The sequence below is a fragment of the Staurois parvus genome, unplaced genomic scaffold (genome assembly GCF_062004578.1).
Source record: "Staurois parvus isolate SC_StPar_1 unplaced genomic scaffold, SC_StPar_1.0 ptg000415l, whole genome shotgun sequence".
Classification (NCBI taxonomy): Eukaryota; Metazoa; Chordata; class Amphibia; order Anura; family Ranidae; genus Staurois; species Staurois parvus.
In genome coordinates, this window is record NW_028318211.1 from 1075404 (window position 1) to 1091387 (window position 15984).

Genomic DNA, 15984 nt, shown 5'->3' on the forward strand with positions numbered 1-15984 from the left:
TTTGGGATATCAAGGAAAACCCACAGGTAACCTCAGGAGAAATACAGGCTGCTCTGGAAAAAGACGGTGTGGTATTTAAGGAGCACAATACTTGAACAAAAATGAGCTGCTTAGCCATTTAATGCTCCAATGCCACAAAAAAAGCCCGGTGAGTAGTGTCAAGGTATCCTCGGGCATATTGTAACCGGGCTTTTTTGTGGCTTTGGCTCAGTAAAGTAAAGCACATGTACAAGATCTAGCCTGACCGTGCCGCCCGCCCACTGTAAATGTACTGTAGTCTGGTGGCAACTGGTTAATTGGTAATGGCATCCCAAACACAGCCAAGAAATGCACGGTAAGAAACGCACCAAGCTCTATGCCTGGAAAAGGTACAGGAGCTTCTTTGGTGCATTTGCACACAAAAAAATGCACATGTAACAAATGCAGCCTTAAGTTCATGCCGTGACCGCTGCCCCAGGTTTCCAGTTTCAGGGTGGCTTCTTTCTCTTGCAGCATCCTATGGAGCCACCCTTGCATGCAGGAACAAAATAGAGATTCTACAATGTGTGGATCAGTGAAAGTCTCACATGCAGTGGAGGTGGACAGTTTGGGCTTTACTAAAGCTGGAGAGTGCAAAATCAGGATCACTTCTGCATAGAAACCATCAGCAGATCATTTATCTGTCTGGCATCATCAGCTTGCAGGTTTCATTGCCAAAGCTTAAAGCAGGGGTCCTGAAACTACGGCCCGCCAAAGTCGTTTATCCGGCCAGCCGGGAAAAAAAAACACTCCAGCGTTGGCCGGCAAATACCTTGGCTGCTCGCTGGATCCTCGGCCATAAGGACCCAGCAAGTGGCAGCCTGGAAGCCCAGGAATTCACCTGCTGCAGCCAGAGGAGCAACAGGAGAGGAGTAGCTCACACCAGGCACCAGGTACAGTGCATTGCGGTGTCAGTGTACAGTGCGTTAGAGTACAGTGCATTGCAGTTTCCAGTGTATCAGTACAGTGCGCTACAGTGTACAGTGCATTGCGGTGTCCAGTGTATCAGAGTACAGTGCGCTACAGTGTACAGTGCATTGCGGTTTCCAGTGCGTTACAGTGTACAGTGCATTGCAGTGTCAAGTGCGTTACAAAGAACAGTGCATTGCGGTTTCCAGTGCGTTACAGTGTACAATGTATTGTGGTTTTCCAGTACGATACAGTGCATGGTGGTGCCAAGTGCGTTACAGTATACAGTGCATTGCGGTTTCCAGTACGTCACAGTGTACAGTGCATGGCGGTGCCAAGTGCGTTACAGTGCATGGCGGTGCCAAGTGCGTTACAGTGCATGGCGGTGCCAAGTGCGTTACAGTGTCCAGTGCATTGCGGTGTCCAGTGCGTTACAGTGCATGGTGCTGCCAAGTGCGTTACAGTATACAGTGCATTGAGGTTTCCAGTACGTCACAGTGTACAGTGCATGGTGGTGCCAAGTGCGTTACAGTGCATGGCGGTGTCCAGTGCATTGCGGTGTCCAGTGCGTTACAGTGTCCAGGTCATGGCGGTGCCAAGTGCGTTATAGTGTCCAGTGCATTGCGGTGTCCAGTGCGTTACAGTGTACAGTGCATGGCGGTGCCAAGTGCGTTGCAGAGTACAGTGCATTGCGCTGTCCAGTGCGTTACAGTGTACAGTGCATGGCGGTGCCAAGTGCGTTGCAGAGTACAGTGCATTGCGCTGTCCAGTGTGTTAGAGTACAGTGCGTTAGTGTACAGTGCATTTTAAATATTGTTTTTCCTGTTTTTTTCACTACAAATTAGATATGTGCAGTGTGCATAGGAATTTGTTCATATTTTTTTTTTTTTTTCAAACTATAGTCCGGCCCCCCAACAGTGTGAAGGTCCGTGAACCGGACTTCTTGCTTAAAGCGATTATAAAGGGAATTTTTTTTTTTTTTACTTTTTTAAATAAACATCTTTATAGTTACCTGCTCTGTGCAATGGAATTGCACAAAGCGGCCCTGAACCTCCTCTTCTCGGATCCCCCGCCAGCACTCTAGGCTCCAACAATCTGTCTAGTGCCCCAACAGGAAGTCACTTCCCATGGGGGCACTCGTGCATGCTCATTCCCGAGCCCTGCTGTTGCATCCATTGACACAGACAGCGGGACTCGGCCCTGCCCCCTGCTCTCTTGTCACTGGAGTTGATTGACAGGAGCAGGAGCCAATGGCCCCATGAGATGCCCCTGGTACCTTTTTCATAGGCTTTTTTGAGTTTGGGCAAGGACACAGGGGCCCGATGATCCCCTATTGCTCGGGGGCCCCATGAGTTGTCAGTCCGCCCCTGGGCTGAGGGTATCCTGCCGCAGAGAAGGTTTTTTACCTTGATACATAGAATGAACTAAGGTAAAACACCTTGAGGCTTTAGATCCACTTTAATTGAACAAGCTGAGGTTAGAAGTTGATTGGTTTCTATGCAGAAATGAGCCTGATCTTGCACTCTCCAGCTTTAGTAAATAAACCCCTTTGTGTTCAGGACCAGAGATCCCTGGGTAGATGTGACATGTGCGACTAATTACATGGGATTCTTATTTCTCAGTGAAAACATTTTTTGTGATTGCTTTGCAGCTTTAGCCCCCGGTCACATCGGGTGCGGTTTGCATGTCAGGCAACTTGCAAATCATATGCCAAGTCGCACCCTATTGTCCGCTATAAGAGCGGTCATATCGGTGCGGTTCTGACTTGGTTGGAGCTGCACCAATTTCTAAAGTAGTGCATGCACTACGTTTGTTGCGATTTGCATGGTCATCTGTGTCAGATGTCTTTCAAATCGCAAGGAAATCGGCAAGTCACCCAATTTTTAAATCGTGCGACCTCACTGTAAGTTGCACGATTTCAAAATTGGCTTTGATGTGACTGGGGAGTTAGGATTCAGTTTTCTCCTGGCACCTCTGGATTGATCCCTTTGGTCATAGGGCCCTTTCACACTGGTCAGTATTCAATGCACTTTTGGTGTTTAAAAAGTAGAACAAAAATGAATGAAAAATATATCCCTTTAAATCCTATGCCTCTCTTTACACCAATGATCTGTGGGTGTGGTGCATTTTTTAAAAAGTTCCACATGCTACATTTTTGGCACATGTTTAAAAAGCACTCCAAAAACACACCTCTCCATTGACACTAATGGAAAACGCATCATAAATGCCCTTGTTTCACAGGTGTGTGATTGGAGTCGAGCAACCCAAAAAAAAAACGCACTTGTTTTTTATTTAGTTTTTTTTCTATGTGAAATAAAGGACCCTTAGTTTGCAGAACTGGTTCATTAATGCCTGAATGTGGTTTTGCAACTTTAGTATGTATTAGTTAAACTGTACATATTGCAAAAATCACACTCTAAAAGAATCATCAGATCAATTACCTGGCAGGTGGTGAATTCAGTCTTTGCTCTCTTGCATAGCTACTGCCCCCCCCCCCCCCCCCCAGACATCGGGCACTTTACTACTTTGCAAGCTCTGTGCAGAAAAACAAATCCCTCACAGCCGTGTTTCTGTGGCTACGAGGAATCAGAGTCCGATATACACATATATATATATACACTTTTTTCACATATTATGAAACTTGTAGTTGGCTGCAGATTAAAAGTGAAATATCAGCTTTACTTCCATTGGCTTGTGTAACTATTATGTATGTTGTAGTAACTTTTTTGTAACAAATGCAAAGTTTTTCTTTACCAAAACACAAAAGCAAATCTTCAGTTGCTTATAACATTCACAAAGTAACCCAAACTGCTCCAGAGTACACCAACTGTTTGTTTTGGTGTAAAATATCCTAAATTATATTTGTACAGTATATGGTACCTTATCTATGGTCAACATCCCTTTTAGACTTTCAGTTTATTATGGAGGTTCTAAAGTGGACTATGTTTCTTTTTTTTTTTTTCCCCCAACATAGGCATTAAGCTCAGCAGCCTCTGGAAAGCCGCAGCTTGACAACTCCTCAGATTTCTTGTCCAAGGGTCCTCACCGCAAGCACCCAGGAATCTTGCACGTGAATTTAGTCCGTCTGCCGCAGGAGGCTGAAGATGCAGCCAAGGATATTCTGAAAAGCAAGTGTTGCTTTATTTTTATTATTATTATTATTATGCCATGTATACGCCCAATAAAGAAATGTTCTTTTTAAAAAAAAAAAATACTTGTTCAAGGGACTAAATCGGGGTTCCAATCTACTTGTCCCTCATGACATTCTACTTGTCATGATAAAACAAAAAAAAAAATATTTTATCCAAAACCGTATTTAAATCTGAGGTGGTTTTAGGAATGTCTGGGGCTTTTAAAAACAAAAGAGGCTTTATGGCGACTTAAACTTTTAATGAGTTTAACATTGCGCTGTTTATTTCCTCCTCCCCTCCCTGCCTATCTCCAGCTAGCAGGGAGGGGGGAGACCTTGCAGTGTAATGAGCCCCGATTGGGTGCTCGTCAGGAAATGGAAATGTCGGGCTCTTTTGACGCTCAGCAGAAATGTATCTGCTTAGCAAGTAAATAAGGTGCCATCTCCAATGGGTAAAAAAAATGATTTCTTCTGGTTACCCTCACACATTGAAGGATTTGGGTGCTCAGTACTAGCGCCTGCTGAGCAGCCAGATCAAGCCCTGATGTCCGCTCCTCTTCACACCTGGGTGTTTTGGGATTGTGACAGAATGGTTGCAATTCTACCCGCAATCCCAAAACGAAGGTTCAGGTGTCCTTATTTTCAATGACCCCTAAAACGCTGTGCGGATTTTTCCGCAGTTGTCATGTGGTAATTCGCATTGTGTGAAGCTTATCGCCCAAGAAGGAGCAGGAGCTTCTTTTGGTCGACAAGCTTCACACAATGTGATTTGTTGTGGCAAAATTGTACCATGTTTTAGGTGCTATTGAAAATAATGGTACCTGAACCTGTGTTTTGTAATCACGGGCAGAATCTGGATGTGTTTTCAAACTCACAGATTCGCATGACAGGCTAGATATTATGTGTTCCTATTGAGGTGGTTCACACAGATGTGATGTACACGCATTGTGTTTTGGGTGCCGTTACGAAAAAAGGGTCCTATGCGAGTTTGTAGCATTGCATTCCAGGCTCACAAGTGATAGAGTAGAGTGGAATGCAGAGATAAGTGTTCAGATTTCTATTGACAGGAGTTTTTGCATTGAAGTCAATGGGAGGTGATTTATGAATTGAAGTCAGTGGGAGGCATTTTTGCATTGAAATCAATGGGACAACATTAACTTCAATGCAAAATTGCCTCCCATTGACTTCAATGAGGCTGCTTGCCTGCAGCAGGGCTAATGTAAAAAGAACAAAACAAAAAACAACTCACCTGCCAGTGCCTGGAACTGAAGGTCACAGGAGTGGGGTGATATAAATCGTACATTTTTGCTTCTGCTGTTGGATCTATATTTACTGTTTATTATTTCTATTTTAATATTTACTACTTATTAGTACTATGCTGCAATATTATTCCTTGATCACCAAAGACATTTAAAAATAGTATTTTGCTGATTGCACTTACTAGTGTCTTACTAGAGAGGGGAAATGTTTCCTCCTTGTTTATATATTTATTTTCAATTTCAGAATGCTATATCCAAGGTATGGAAGAGCATGCTGCTTCTTTGAAAAACTACTTATGGAGCAGGAAACGCCCTGTGGAGGATACAGACTTGAGAAAAAAAGCATATGCCCTAGAGGCTGAGTTTATAGCCAAACTGCCAGATTCAGGCAAATATATTTCTTACTATCAAGTTGTAACAAACCTTGAACTCTTGTGGTGTTTGCATTAACATCTGTTTCTGATGGAGATGGAAGGTGTAGTTCTACAGAAAAATATTTTGACTTCATACAATATGTAGCTGCTGCCAAAGGAATTTCCAAGAACGTGCAAATTCCACCTTTGAATTGGACCCCTCCCTTTGGCACACATCATGACAACAACATATGCTGCTATTTGAAGGGCTTGACAAAATTAAAGTCTAGTCTTTTCACAAAATGCAATGTGTACTGTGAGTGGATGGGGGAGATCCTGCCATTTACCCACCTCTCCGCTGCCTTCATCCATTCAAAGAGTGCCTTGTATTTAGTAAACATAAAATCCATGGCTTTAAGGGATGGGAAGAGTGAACAACTCATTCCGTCTTCACTTTATTTGAGCACCAGATTCTCAGCTGCATTGCCAGGAAAAAAAGCACGGTCAGTGCTCTCCAGCATCAGCGCAGATAGCATTTATATAGTAACCAGTGGCAATCTGAGCATTAGATTCTTGTCATTAGAGGTAACTTCTATGACTTGTGCTGTTTTAAAAACATATTTTCTTATTGGCGTTGTGCTGGAGCTGATCCCCACATTTAATGTTTGAGCTAACCTGGATTTTGTGATTAAATTTTACGTACATTTTACGTTTACGTAATTTTACATTCACCTGCAAAAGGAAATTAATTGAAACTGACATTTCACACATTACAAATCTGTTGGGCATTATTTGTGAATTTTGCATGAATGCTGAGACATTCGCAAAGCTTATTTTTAATAAATGGACCCCTAGGTATTTTCTCTTTTCTTAGTACCATTACATTTTTTAAGTCCATAACCCTCTATTTAATATTCCTCCTAACTATACTGCTTTGTTATGTGATATAATTACACACCCTCAGGAGACTGCATATGTTATTTTCAAAAGGTCAGGTATTGACGTTTAGTTTTTTTTTATGACATGAGGAGGATTAGAATCACTGTCAGGTTTTTTTCTACTATCCAGGACTCTTTTAGGAGAAGGCTGAGAACCTCAGTCAGCATTTTATTGGTTTCTGTTTGGAAAACAAACTAAGAGAGAGAAATCCCTCTAACTGTGACCCGTTGTCCTTAAAAACCTGACAAAGCTCTAAAACTGGCTGGGCATTTCCCCTTTACTAATGGAGGTGTGGTTTTTTTTTTTCATTGTTTTGGGGGAAAACTTAGGGGGAATGTCAGCATGACAGCCACCAAACTGTACAGTCCCTCTTTTTTCTTTCTTGATCTTTAATGGACACCAGGATTCAGAATCTGTTTTATTATAATGCCATATACAGAACGATTGGGCACTGGTAAATAAAAAAAAATTTGGGCTAGCCTATTAGTGTCCAGATGGATCGATGCCCTTCATTGGCTCTGCTGAGAAAAGTCGACATGTTTTTTTTTTTTTTATCTTCAAGATTACTACTGCATAGCTACCAAGCTGGTCTTAATATGCATCTATCCAGATCAGCATTTCTTAAGCCTGACTTAGGAATTCTGTACCCATACCCTACTGGGTTGGACATCATGGGGCTAACCAAAATGTGACCTTCATGCACTGGGATCTGCATTGTGGAACTTTGCTGATTTGGGTACAGCCCCAAGGGTAATTCTGTCTCTGTAGACTCGCTTTATGGGTAGGCCATGCAGACTGAGTGCTGGGAGGTAGATCGCTGTTAGGATCCCTGAGGGCCAATCATTTTCTTGCTTTCCATTGGTTTTGCTGCAGATATGGGATTACTGGGTGGAAATTTATGTGCTCTCTGGTTTCTGAGGTCCTCAAGGATGCATATCTGCTTGTCACCATTTTTCTTTCTAGTGCCCCTTTGCTTTGCTTTGTGTCCCCTGATCTTCTACCATATTCACAAAGGTGTTGGCTTCCATGCCTGCCTTTTTTTCTTTCTCAGGGCATTCCCATTGTGGAATATTTAGGTAACACACTGAGGGAGCAATCGGTTCAGGTTCTAGTGCGATGGTTCATTTGGGTCTTGAACCTTCAGAAATTGGCTCTGGAACCAATTCATCCCTTGGAATATCTGGGACTCATTCATGATAAAGCTTGGCTACAGTTTTTCTTACCCAAGAGAAACTTCAGACTCTCCTTCCTAAGGCCTAATTCACACGTAGCATTTAACAAACGCTCTTTTTTGAGTTACACACATAGGGCAACCCAATTATTTCAAAGGGCTGCCATATGTGTGATGTGGTTGCACACTATCTTAAAAAAATGCCTCTCCTAGAGGAGTTTAGCATTTTGCCTATAGAAACAACTGTTATCCTATGTGTCCATACACATTAGGTAGTCTAGACGTGTGTTTTGTGGTTTGTTTTTTTTTAAGCGCGGCAATTAGAGGCAATAACAAAAACAAAACAAAAAAAACTACTTTGTGTTTTTTTTTTTTTCTTTTTTTAAGAGCGTTTTTCTAGCAAAAAAAACACTAACAGCTCCTAAGCAGTTGTTTTTTTTTCTGTCAAGAGCTCTGGCATTTTTTAAGCCAGTGTGCATGGAGCCTAATCATGGCAGAGTAGCTCATGTGAGTACAAAAATCACATTTTATCATTTAAATTAAAAGATAGGGTTATCGTCATATAAAAACTAATACTTATCCCCTTTGTTTCCTTTATATACTGTATATGTTTTTAACATGTGCTTCCATGAAAGTGTCTTATAAAAGGGGTTTTCTGTCACTGACATGATGTAAAAGCTAACATGGATGACCATGGTTAATTATATTAAGTTTCATTTGCACATTTTGTGTGATGATGGTGTGAAAATAATATAAACTGTTGTCTGTTTTTAACAGAGATTGACACTGATGCATATAAGGAAAAGATAAAAAGACAAGTACTCACTACTTTGCGTAAGCAAGTATATAACTGGCAGCCTTTAAGGTAAGAATTATCATGCTGATTTTTTTCAGAAAACGTTTTGTACACAACCGATATAGATGTCTGAGAAAGTACCCATAGGTGGATCGGTAGGCAAGTACAATCAGCAGGAGAACAATATTCAGCAGACATTAACAATCTCTAAAAGGTATTCCACATTGCATATCCAGGACCATATTCCAATTACAGTTTTAACAGAAGTGAACACACAGACAGAAGAAATATTACATAGTAGGGTATTTGCCATGAGCTACCAATGTGAAATCCACCACTATTAAAAGGACAAAATGCTGATACAACCACAAAAATTTAGTGTGCACACACATCCTTTTAATGATGTATAAAATTGGGTGCCATATAAAAACGTCAGTAAATGATAATGTTGAAAAAGAGAAAAGAATAGGAGTAGAGTAGAGATAAGAGAAAACAAGTTGCCTGCATAAGCCTTCGCCGCCACCACCTCCCTCAAAAGGACCCCTGCCATCAAGATGGAGAATTTAAGTAACCATTATCCATGTTAATTAGGGCTTTATCAAAGACAAATCTACGGCAAACTAATATGTTTATTTAATAATTCAGATCTTGTTGGTAACAGGAGATGCACAAATATTAAAGGAACTTTGCAAGTTATGAATTTTGATTACTTTTTTGTTCCTTGAAATCTGCAACTGGGAACAACATCAACTCAGCCACAAAGTGGTAGGCTATGTAAAATGACAGAGCTGGGTCAGCGCATGCTGAAGAGCACAGTGTGCAGAGGTCTCCAACTGTCTGCAGAGTTAATAGCTAAAGACCTTCAAACTTCTTGTGGCCTTCAGATTAGCACAACAGTGCATAGAGAGCATGTAATAGGTTTCCATGGCTGAGCATCTGCATCCATACCGTCTTTTTCCAGAGCAGCCTGTATTTCCTGGTTGCCTGTGGCTTTTTCTTTGAATCCCAGACAATTCTTCTGTCAGTTATGGCTGCAGTCTTTCTTGGTCTCCCTGACCTTGGCTTGGTATCAAGACATCCCCAAACTTTCCACTTCTTAATAGGTGATTTAACAGTACTGATTGGCATATTCAAGGCTTTGGACATCTTTATATTTCCTTTTCCAACTTTATAAAGTTCCATTACCTTGTTACGCAGGACTTTTGACAGTTCTTTTTTGATCCCCATGGCTCAGTATCTAGCCTAGTCAGTGCTTCCACGTAAGAGCTAACAAACTCATTGATTATTTATACACTGACACTAATTGCAATTTAAAAAAACACAGATGTGGACATTAACCTCAAATTGGCATTTTAACCTATGTGTGTCACCTTGTGTGTCTGTACCAAGGCCAAACATTCCAGGGTATGTAAACTTTTGATCATGGCCATTTGGGTAATTTCTGTTATCATTATGATTTAAAAAGGAGCCAAACAACTATTTGATAATAAATGGCTTCATATGATCATCATCCTTCAATAAAAGATAATTTTTTGGCATGATCAGTCATATTTTCAATATCAATGCCAAAATTTCACAATTTCTGCCAGGGCATGCAAACTTTTGAGCACAACTGTATATAATACCTTATGTGTTGCCTTGACTGACCATTTGGAAACTAGGGCACTGCTCGAGGTCAGTAGGGGGCCCCATGAGATGCCCCTGGTACCTTTTTCATAGGCTTTTTTGAGTTTGGGAAAGTACACAGGGGCCCCATGATCCCCTAATGCCCGGGGGCCCCATGAGTTGTCAGTCTGCCCCTGCCTTTTACACTACACTTTACACTACACTACTATGTGTATTGATGCTTTACAACTTCTCAAATTTTTTTTGTATGCTTACTCTACGATGCATTGTGTTTTTTATGTAGTTATACAGAACAGATTGGCTTGGTGTATTTGGCTGCTCGCTTTGATGGAGGATATGCTGCAGTAACAAGAGCTCTACAAGAGGTGAGATGTTGAAATGACTTCAATGTGAACTGCAAAAATGGTTTCCGCTTTTTACATTTTGCACTGTACATTTATTACCGAAGTAGATTTTGAACTTGCGCCCAAAAAACCCTTCATTTTCACCTCAGCTCTCTGGCCATAAAATGACAGCAAGGATGTGTTTTGTATCACAGGAGCAGTGTCTGCACTGTCAATAAGAGTTACAATGTAGCAATGTATATTGTAACTAGAAAATCTACAATTTCTGGGGAAATTGTGTGAAGTGTTCTTGCCTCCAACACTAACCAAGTGATTGATGAAATGTAAACAGTGCACATGGCAAGCTTGAAGAAATGCATTTGAACTTTTATTTTGCAGCTCACACTGTAGCTTTGGTCACTCTGCTTCCTGGTGACTCCCCTTCGGTTGCTATGGCAACTCACTCAGTCAGAACAAGCTGAGAGGGGCTTTTATAAACAAACTGCTCCAACTTGCTCACTTCACTGGCGGTTGCCATCTTCAAACGGTTGTAGTTTTAAAAGTATAAATCCTACAGCAAAGAGCTTTATATTGTGAGACTCACAAGACCCAGACCTACATGTTGATGTATAGTATGTCTCTGAAATATTAAAAATGAAGGCACAGTCGTAGTTTAGAAATGGCCCTTCAAATTTCAGGTGGCTGCGAGTGAAGTTTCAATGAAAGTCAATGGGCGGCGTGAGTTGCAAACAAATGGTCATATTGTAAAAACTATCAGGAGTATGGCTTAGCCGTGAACATTTTTAGTGACAGCCGGGACAGCTGAACGTTTTGATATAAGATTTGTGTAGGTGGGCTTGAAAATGAGGGAGTGATGGCAGTTTAGAAATCATGTCCTGATTTTTCCTTCCACACTCTAGCTTTTGTCAGCTCCCACTCTAGTTGCGCCATTCATTTCTATGGGAAAATTTCACCACAAAAAAGGCGATATTTCGTGAACCATTCGGCGAAACGTTCCACAAAGTAACAACGCACCAATCGGGAACAATCCGCACGTTTCCGTATATTACTGTCTATGTAGTGTAAGAACTGTGGGAGGAGTTAGGGTGGCTATAATAATAAGAACCTATATGTGAGATAACAGGGGAGGGGTCTGCAATGCAAAAACACCTAAAAAAGAGAGGCAGGGAACAACGCTCAACTTCCAAGTGTTCTGGAATGGGGCTCAGAGAAGTTTGTATTGCCCGCCCTCAGTGTCACTGAACTTCTCTGTGACATCCTCTTTGTCAGTATCATTGAACTTCCCCAGAGAGATCCTCATTGTCCGTATCACTGAACTCCCCCTGAGCGATCCTTTATGTATCACTCCTGTCAGTAATCACTGAACTTCTTTCAGAGAGATCCTCCATCAGTATCAATGAACTTCCCCTCAGAGGAATCTTCACATCAGTGTCACTGATTCAGTCCCAGAGAGATCCTAAACTTGGTGTCCATTGAGCTTTCCCAACCTCTCCATCTGCTCAGTAAGCTTCGAGTCTTTTTAAACCGCCCGAACTACCAAAATATCAACCTATGGAGAGTCAAATTTGAATTTAACATTAAAATCTTTCTTTTGGCTTGTATGTTCACTTCCAAATATTTCTGGCTCTATAAACCATCTAAAAACACAAATAATTCAGATTTCATCAATCCTGAGGTGGCAAAACCCATTTCCCAGAATCCTTTGCAAAGATATGCAAATGAGCAGGTTCAGCCAGTAACATTCAAATCATACCTGTGCTGATAACTGTCACCAGTGTGCCTATGGGAGCTCTCAACTGACTTTTCATGCCATAGCTGGACACAGGAGCAGGACCACGGCAACCGCCTGTAAAATGACAGCTTTCTTACCTATAAAGGTTAGGGGGGGGGGTATTCTGCTGTAACAAAGCCTTCATTTTTCCTTCATGTAATCCTCCCAGCACTTTATGTGGCAATTTAAGTGTCTGCTGCAGCCTCTCCATGTATACAAGTGTAGAATCGAAATTCAAGAAACCTCAAGGTGGTAATGTTGTGTTATTAACCCCTCACCTACCGGGCACTTCTACCCCCTTCCTGCCCCCCGGCACTTCTACCCCCTTCCTGCCCCCCGGGCACTTCTACCCCCTTCCTGTCCAGGCCAATTTCCAGCTTTCAGCACTGTTGCACTTTGAATGACAATTGCGCAGTCATACAACACCGTACCCATATGAAATTTTTATCATTTTTTTGTGACAAATAGAGCTTTATTTTGGTGGTATTTAATCACCTCGGGGTTTTTTATTTTTTCTTAAACAAACCAAAAACCACTGAAAATGTTGAAAAAAAAATGTTTTTTCTTAGTTTTTGTTAAAAATTTTGTAAATAAGTGATTTTTCTCCTTCACTGATGTGCACTGATGGGCACTGATAGGCTGCACTGATGGGCACTGATAGGCTGCACTGATGGGCACTGATAGGCTGCACTGATGGGCACTGATAGGCTGCACTGATGGGCACTGATAGGCTGCACTGATGGGCACTGATAGGCTGCACTGATGGACACTGATAGGTTGCACTGATGAGGAGGCACTGGTAGGTGGCACTGATGGGCATTGACAGGCATCACTGATGGGCGCTGAAAGGCAGCACTGATAGGCAGCACTGATAGGCGGCACTGACTGGCGCTGTTAGGCGGCACTGACAGGCACTGATAGGCGGCACTGATGCACACTGATAGGCAGCACTGATAGGTGGCACTGACTGGCACTGATTGGCATTGATAGGTGGCACTGACTGGCACTGATGGGTGACACTGAAAGGCAGCTCAGATGGGCACTGATATGTGGCATTGATGTGCACTGGTAGGCACTATGTGGCACTGATGGGCACTGGCGGACACTGACAGGTGGCACTGCTGGGGCTACATTGATCATCAGTGCCCTGCCCCAGGTGTTTTTTGGACTTTTTTGACCCCCCCAAAATTTATTTTTTTTTAAAATGCAAATGTGGCAAAACTCCGCTAAATGCTAATGCAAAAATGCTTAAAAAAGCTACAACTGGAGTGGGCAGAGTAACTGGGTGGAGTGGGCGGAGTAACTGTTGTGTGGTTGGAGTGGGCGGAGTAACTGTTGTGTGGTTGGAGTGGCTGGAGTAACTGTTGTGTGGTTGGAGTGGCTGGAGTAACTATTGTGTGGTTGGAGTGGGCGGAGTAACTGTTGTGTGGTTGGAGTGGGCGGAGTAACTGTTGTGTGGTTGGAGTGGCTGGAGTAACTGTTGTGTGGTTGGAGTGGGCGGATTAACTGTTGTGTGGTTGGAGTGGGCGGAGTAACTGTTGTGTGGTTGGAGTGGCTGGAGTAACTGTTGTGTGGTTGGAGTGGGCGGAGTAACTGTTGTGTGGTTGGAGTGGCTGGAGTAACTGTGAAAAGGTTGGACTGGGCAGAGTAACTTTATGAAGTGGGCGGAGTAACTGTGTGGAGTGGGCGGAGTGAGTAAAGATAGTGAACATTACACTAACCAATTGATCAAATTTAAAAAGTGCCCATGGCAAGCTTCATAGAGTGAGAAATGCATTTCAACTTTTATTTTTCAGCTCACACTCTCGCTTTTGTGACTCTGCTGCCTGATCACACACCTGGGTTCCTATGGCAACTCACTCTACAGCAAGGGCAGAGAAGAGCGGTTAAAAACAAACTGCTCCAACTTGCTCACTTCACTGGCGGTTGCCATCTTCAAACGGTTGTAGTTTAAAAAATATAAATCCTACACTGAAGAGCTTTAAATTGTGAGAATCAGAAGACCCAGACCTACATTTTGATGTATGTGTGTATGTCTCTGAAATATAACAAATGAAGGCACAGTCGCAGTTTAGAATTTGCCCTTCAAATTTGAGGTGGCTAGAGTGGAGTTTCAATGAATGTCAATGGGCGGCGTGAGCTGCAAACAAATGGTCATATTGTGAAAACTATCAGGACTAGGGCTTAGCCGTTTAGTGGCAGCAGGGATAGCTGAACGTTTTGATATACGATTTGTGTAGGTGGGCTTGGAAATGAGGGAGTGATGGCAGTTTACAAATCATGTCCTGATTTTTCAGCTCACACTCTAGTTTTGAACATTCCGCCATTCATTCCTATGGGACCAATTTCACCACAAAAACGCCGATATTTCGTGAACCATTCGGCGAAATGTTCCACAAAGTAATAGCACACCAATCGGGAACAATCCACACGTTTCGGTATATTACTGTCTATGTAGTGTAAAATCTGTGGGAGAAGTTAGGGTGCTAAAATTGGCTATAAAAATAAGAATAAGAATATATATGTGAGACTAGAAAATCTACAATTTCTGGGAAATTGTGTAAAGTGTTCTTGCTGCAACCTTTACCAAATGATTGATGAAATGTAAGCAGTGCACATTGCAAGCCTGATAGTGAGAAATGCATTTCAGCTTGTATTTTGAAGCTCACAGTCCAGCCTGGTGAGTCATCTGCCTCTTGAGTGACCTTTGGTTGCTGCACCTGGAGAGGGCGGAGTAGGCTCACTGTGCTGAGACAGCTGGGTTGCTATGACAACTCACTCTGAGAGGAATGTCAGCATGTCTGTTCTAAACAGGCTTTTCAAACTTGCCAAGTTCACTGGCGATTGCCATCTTCAAACGCTTGTAGTTTTAAAAGTATAAATACCGTGAAAAGGTTTATATTGTGACAATCACAAGAAACAGACCTACATTTTGATGTATAGTATGTCTCTGAAAGATAAAAAATGAAGGCACAGTCGCAGTTTAAAGACATCCCTTAAAATTTCTGGTGTCTAGAGTGGAGTTTCAATGAAAGTCAATGGGAGGGGTGAGGTGCAAACAAATGGTCATATTGTGAAAACTATCAGGAGTATGTCCTAGCCGTGAGCATTTTTAGTGACAGCAGGGTTAGCTGAACGTTTTGATATAAGATATGTGTAGGTGGGCTTGAAAATGACAGAGTGATGGCAGTTTACAAATCATGTTCTGATTTTTCTGATTTTTCCTTTGCACACTCTAGCTGTGCTCTGCTGCTCAATGCATTCCTATGGGAAAATTTTGCCACAAAAACCGCGATATTTCGTGAACGATTTGGCGAAACGTTCCACAAAGTAATAGCACACCAATCGGGAACAATCTGCACGTTTTGATATATTACTTGTCTTTGTAGTGTAAAAACTGTGGGAGAAGTTAGGGTGGTAAATATGCCTATAATAATAAGAATAAGAATATATATATGTGAGAATACAATAAGTGTTCCTTGCTATGCAAGAACACTTAACTAGTTTGGTTCATTCATAACAGATGAAAGGGTGCTCTTTTGATCTGCATAAGCATCCTTGCAGGTTTAATGTAAACAAAATTGCTATTTTACCCTCTCATTAACCCTTAGGGCCGATTCACATTCCTTTGCAATTCCTGGTGTGAATTTGCCCTAAGGGTTAATAAA

At 42.0% G+C, this 15984-nt stretch overlaps 1 protein-coding gene across 1 annotated transcript in view; it reads left to right on the forward strand.

Annotated features, from left to right (window-relative positions):
• The window catches only part of METTL17 (methyltransferase like 17), a 47225-nt gene that overhangs the window by 2796 nt on the left and 28445 nt on the right, over positions 1-15984 (forward strand). Inside the window, exons 2-5 of the mRNA XM_089687026.1 lie at positions 3902-4055; positions 5561-5704; positions 8557-8644; positions 10485-10566. Of these exons, the coding sequence (XP_089543152.1) occupies positions 3902-4055; positions 5561-5704; positions 8557-8644; positions 10485-10566 (468 nt within the window). The remainder of the gene's footprint in view (positions 1-3901; positions 4056-5560; positions 5705-8556; positions 8645-10484; positions 10567-15984) is intronic.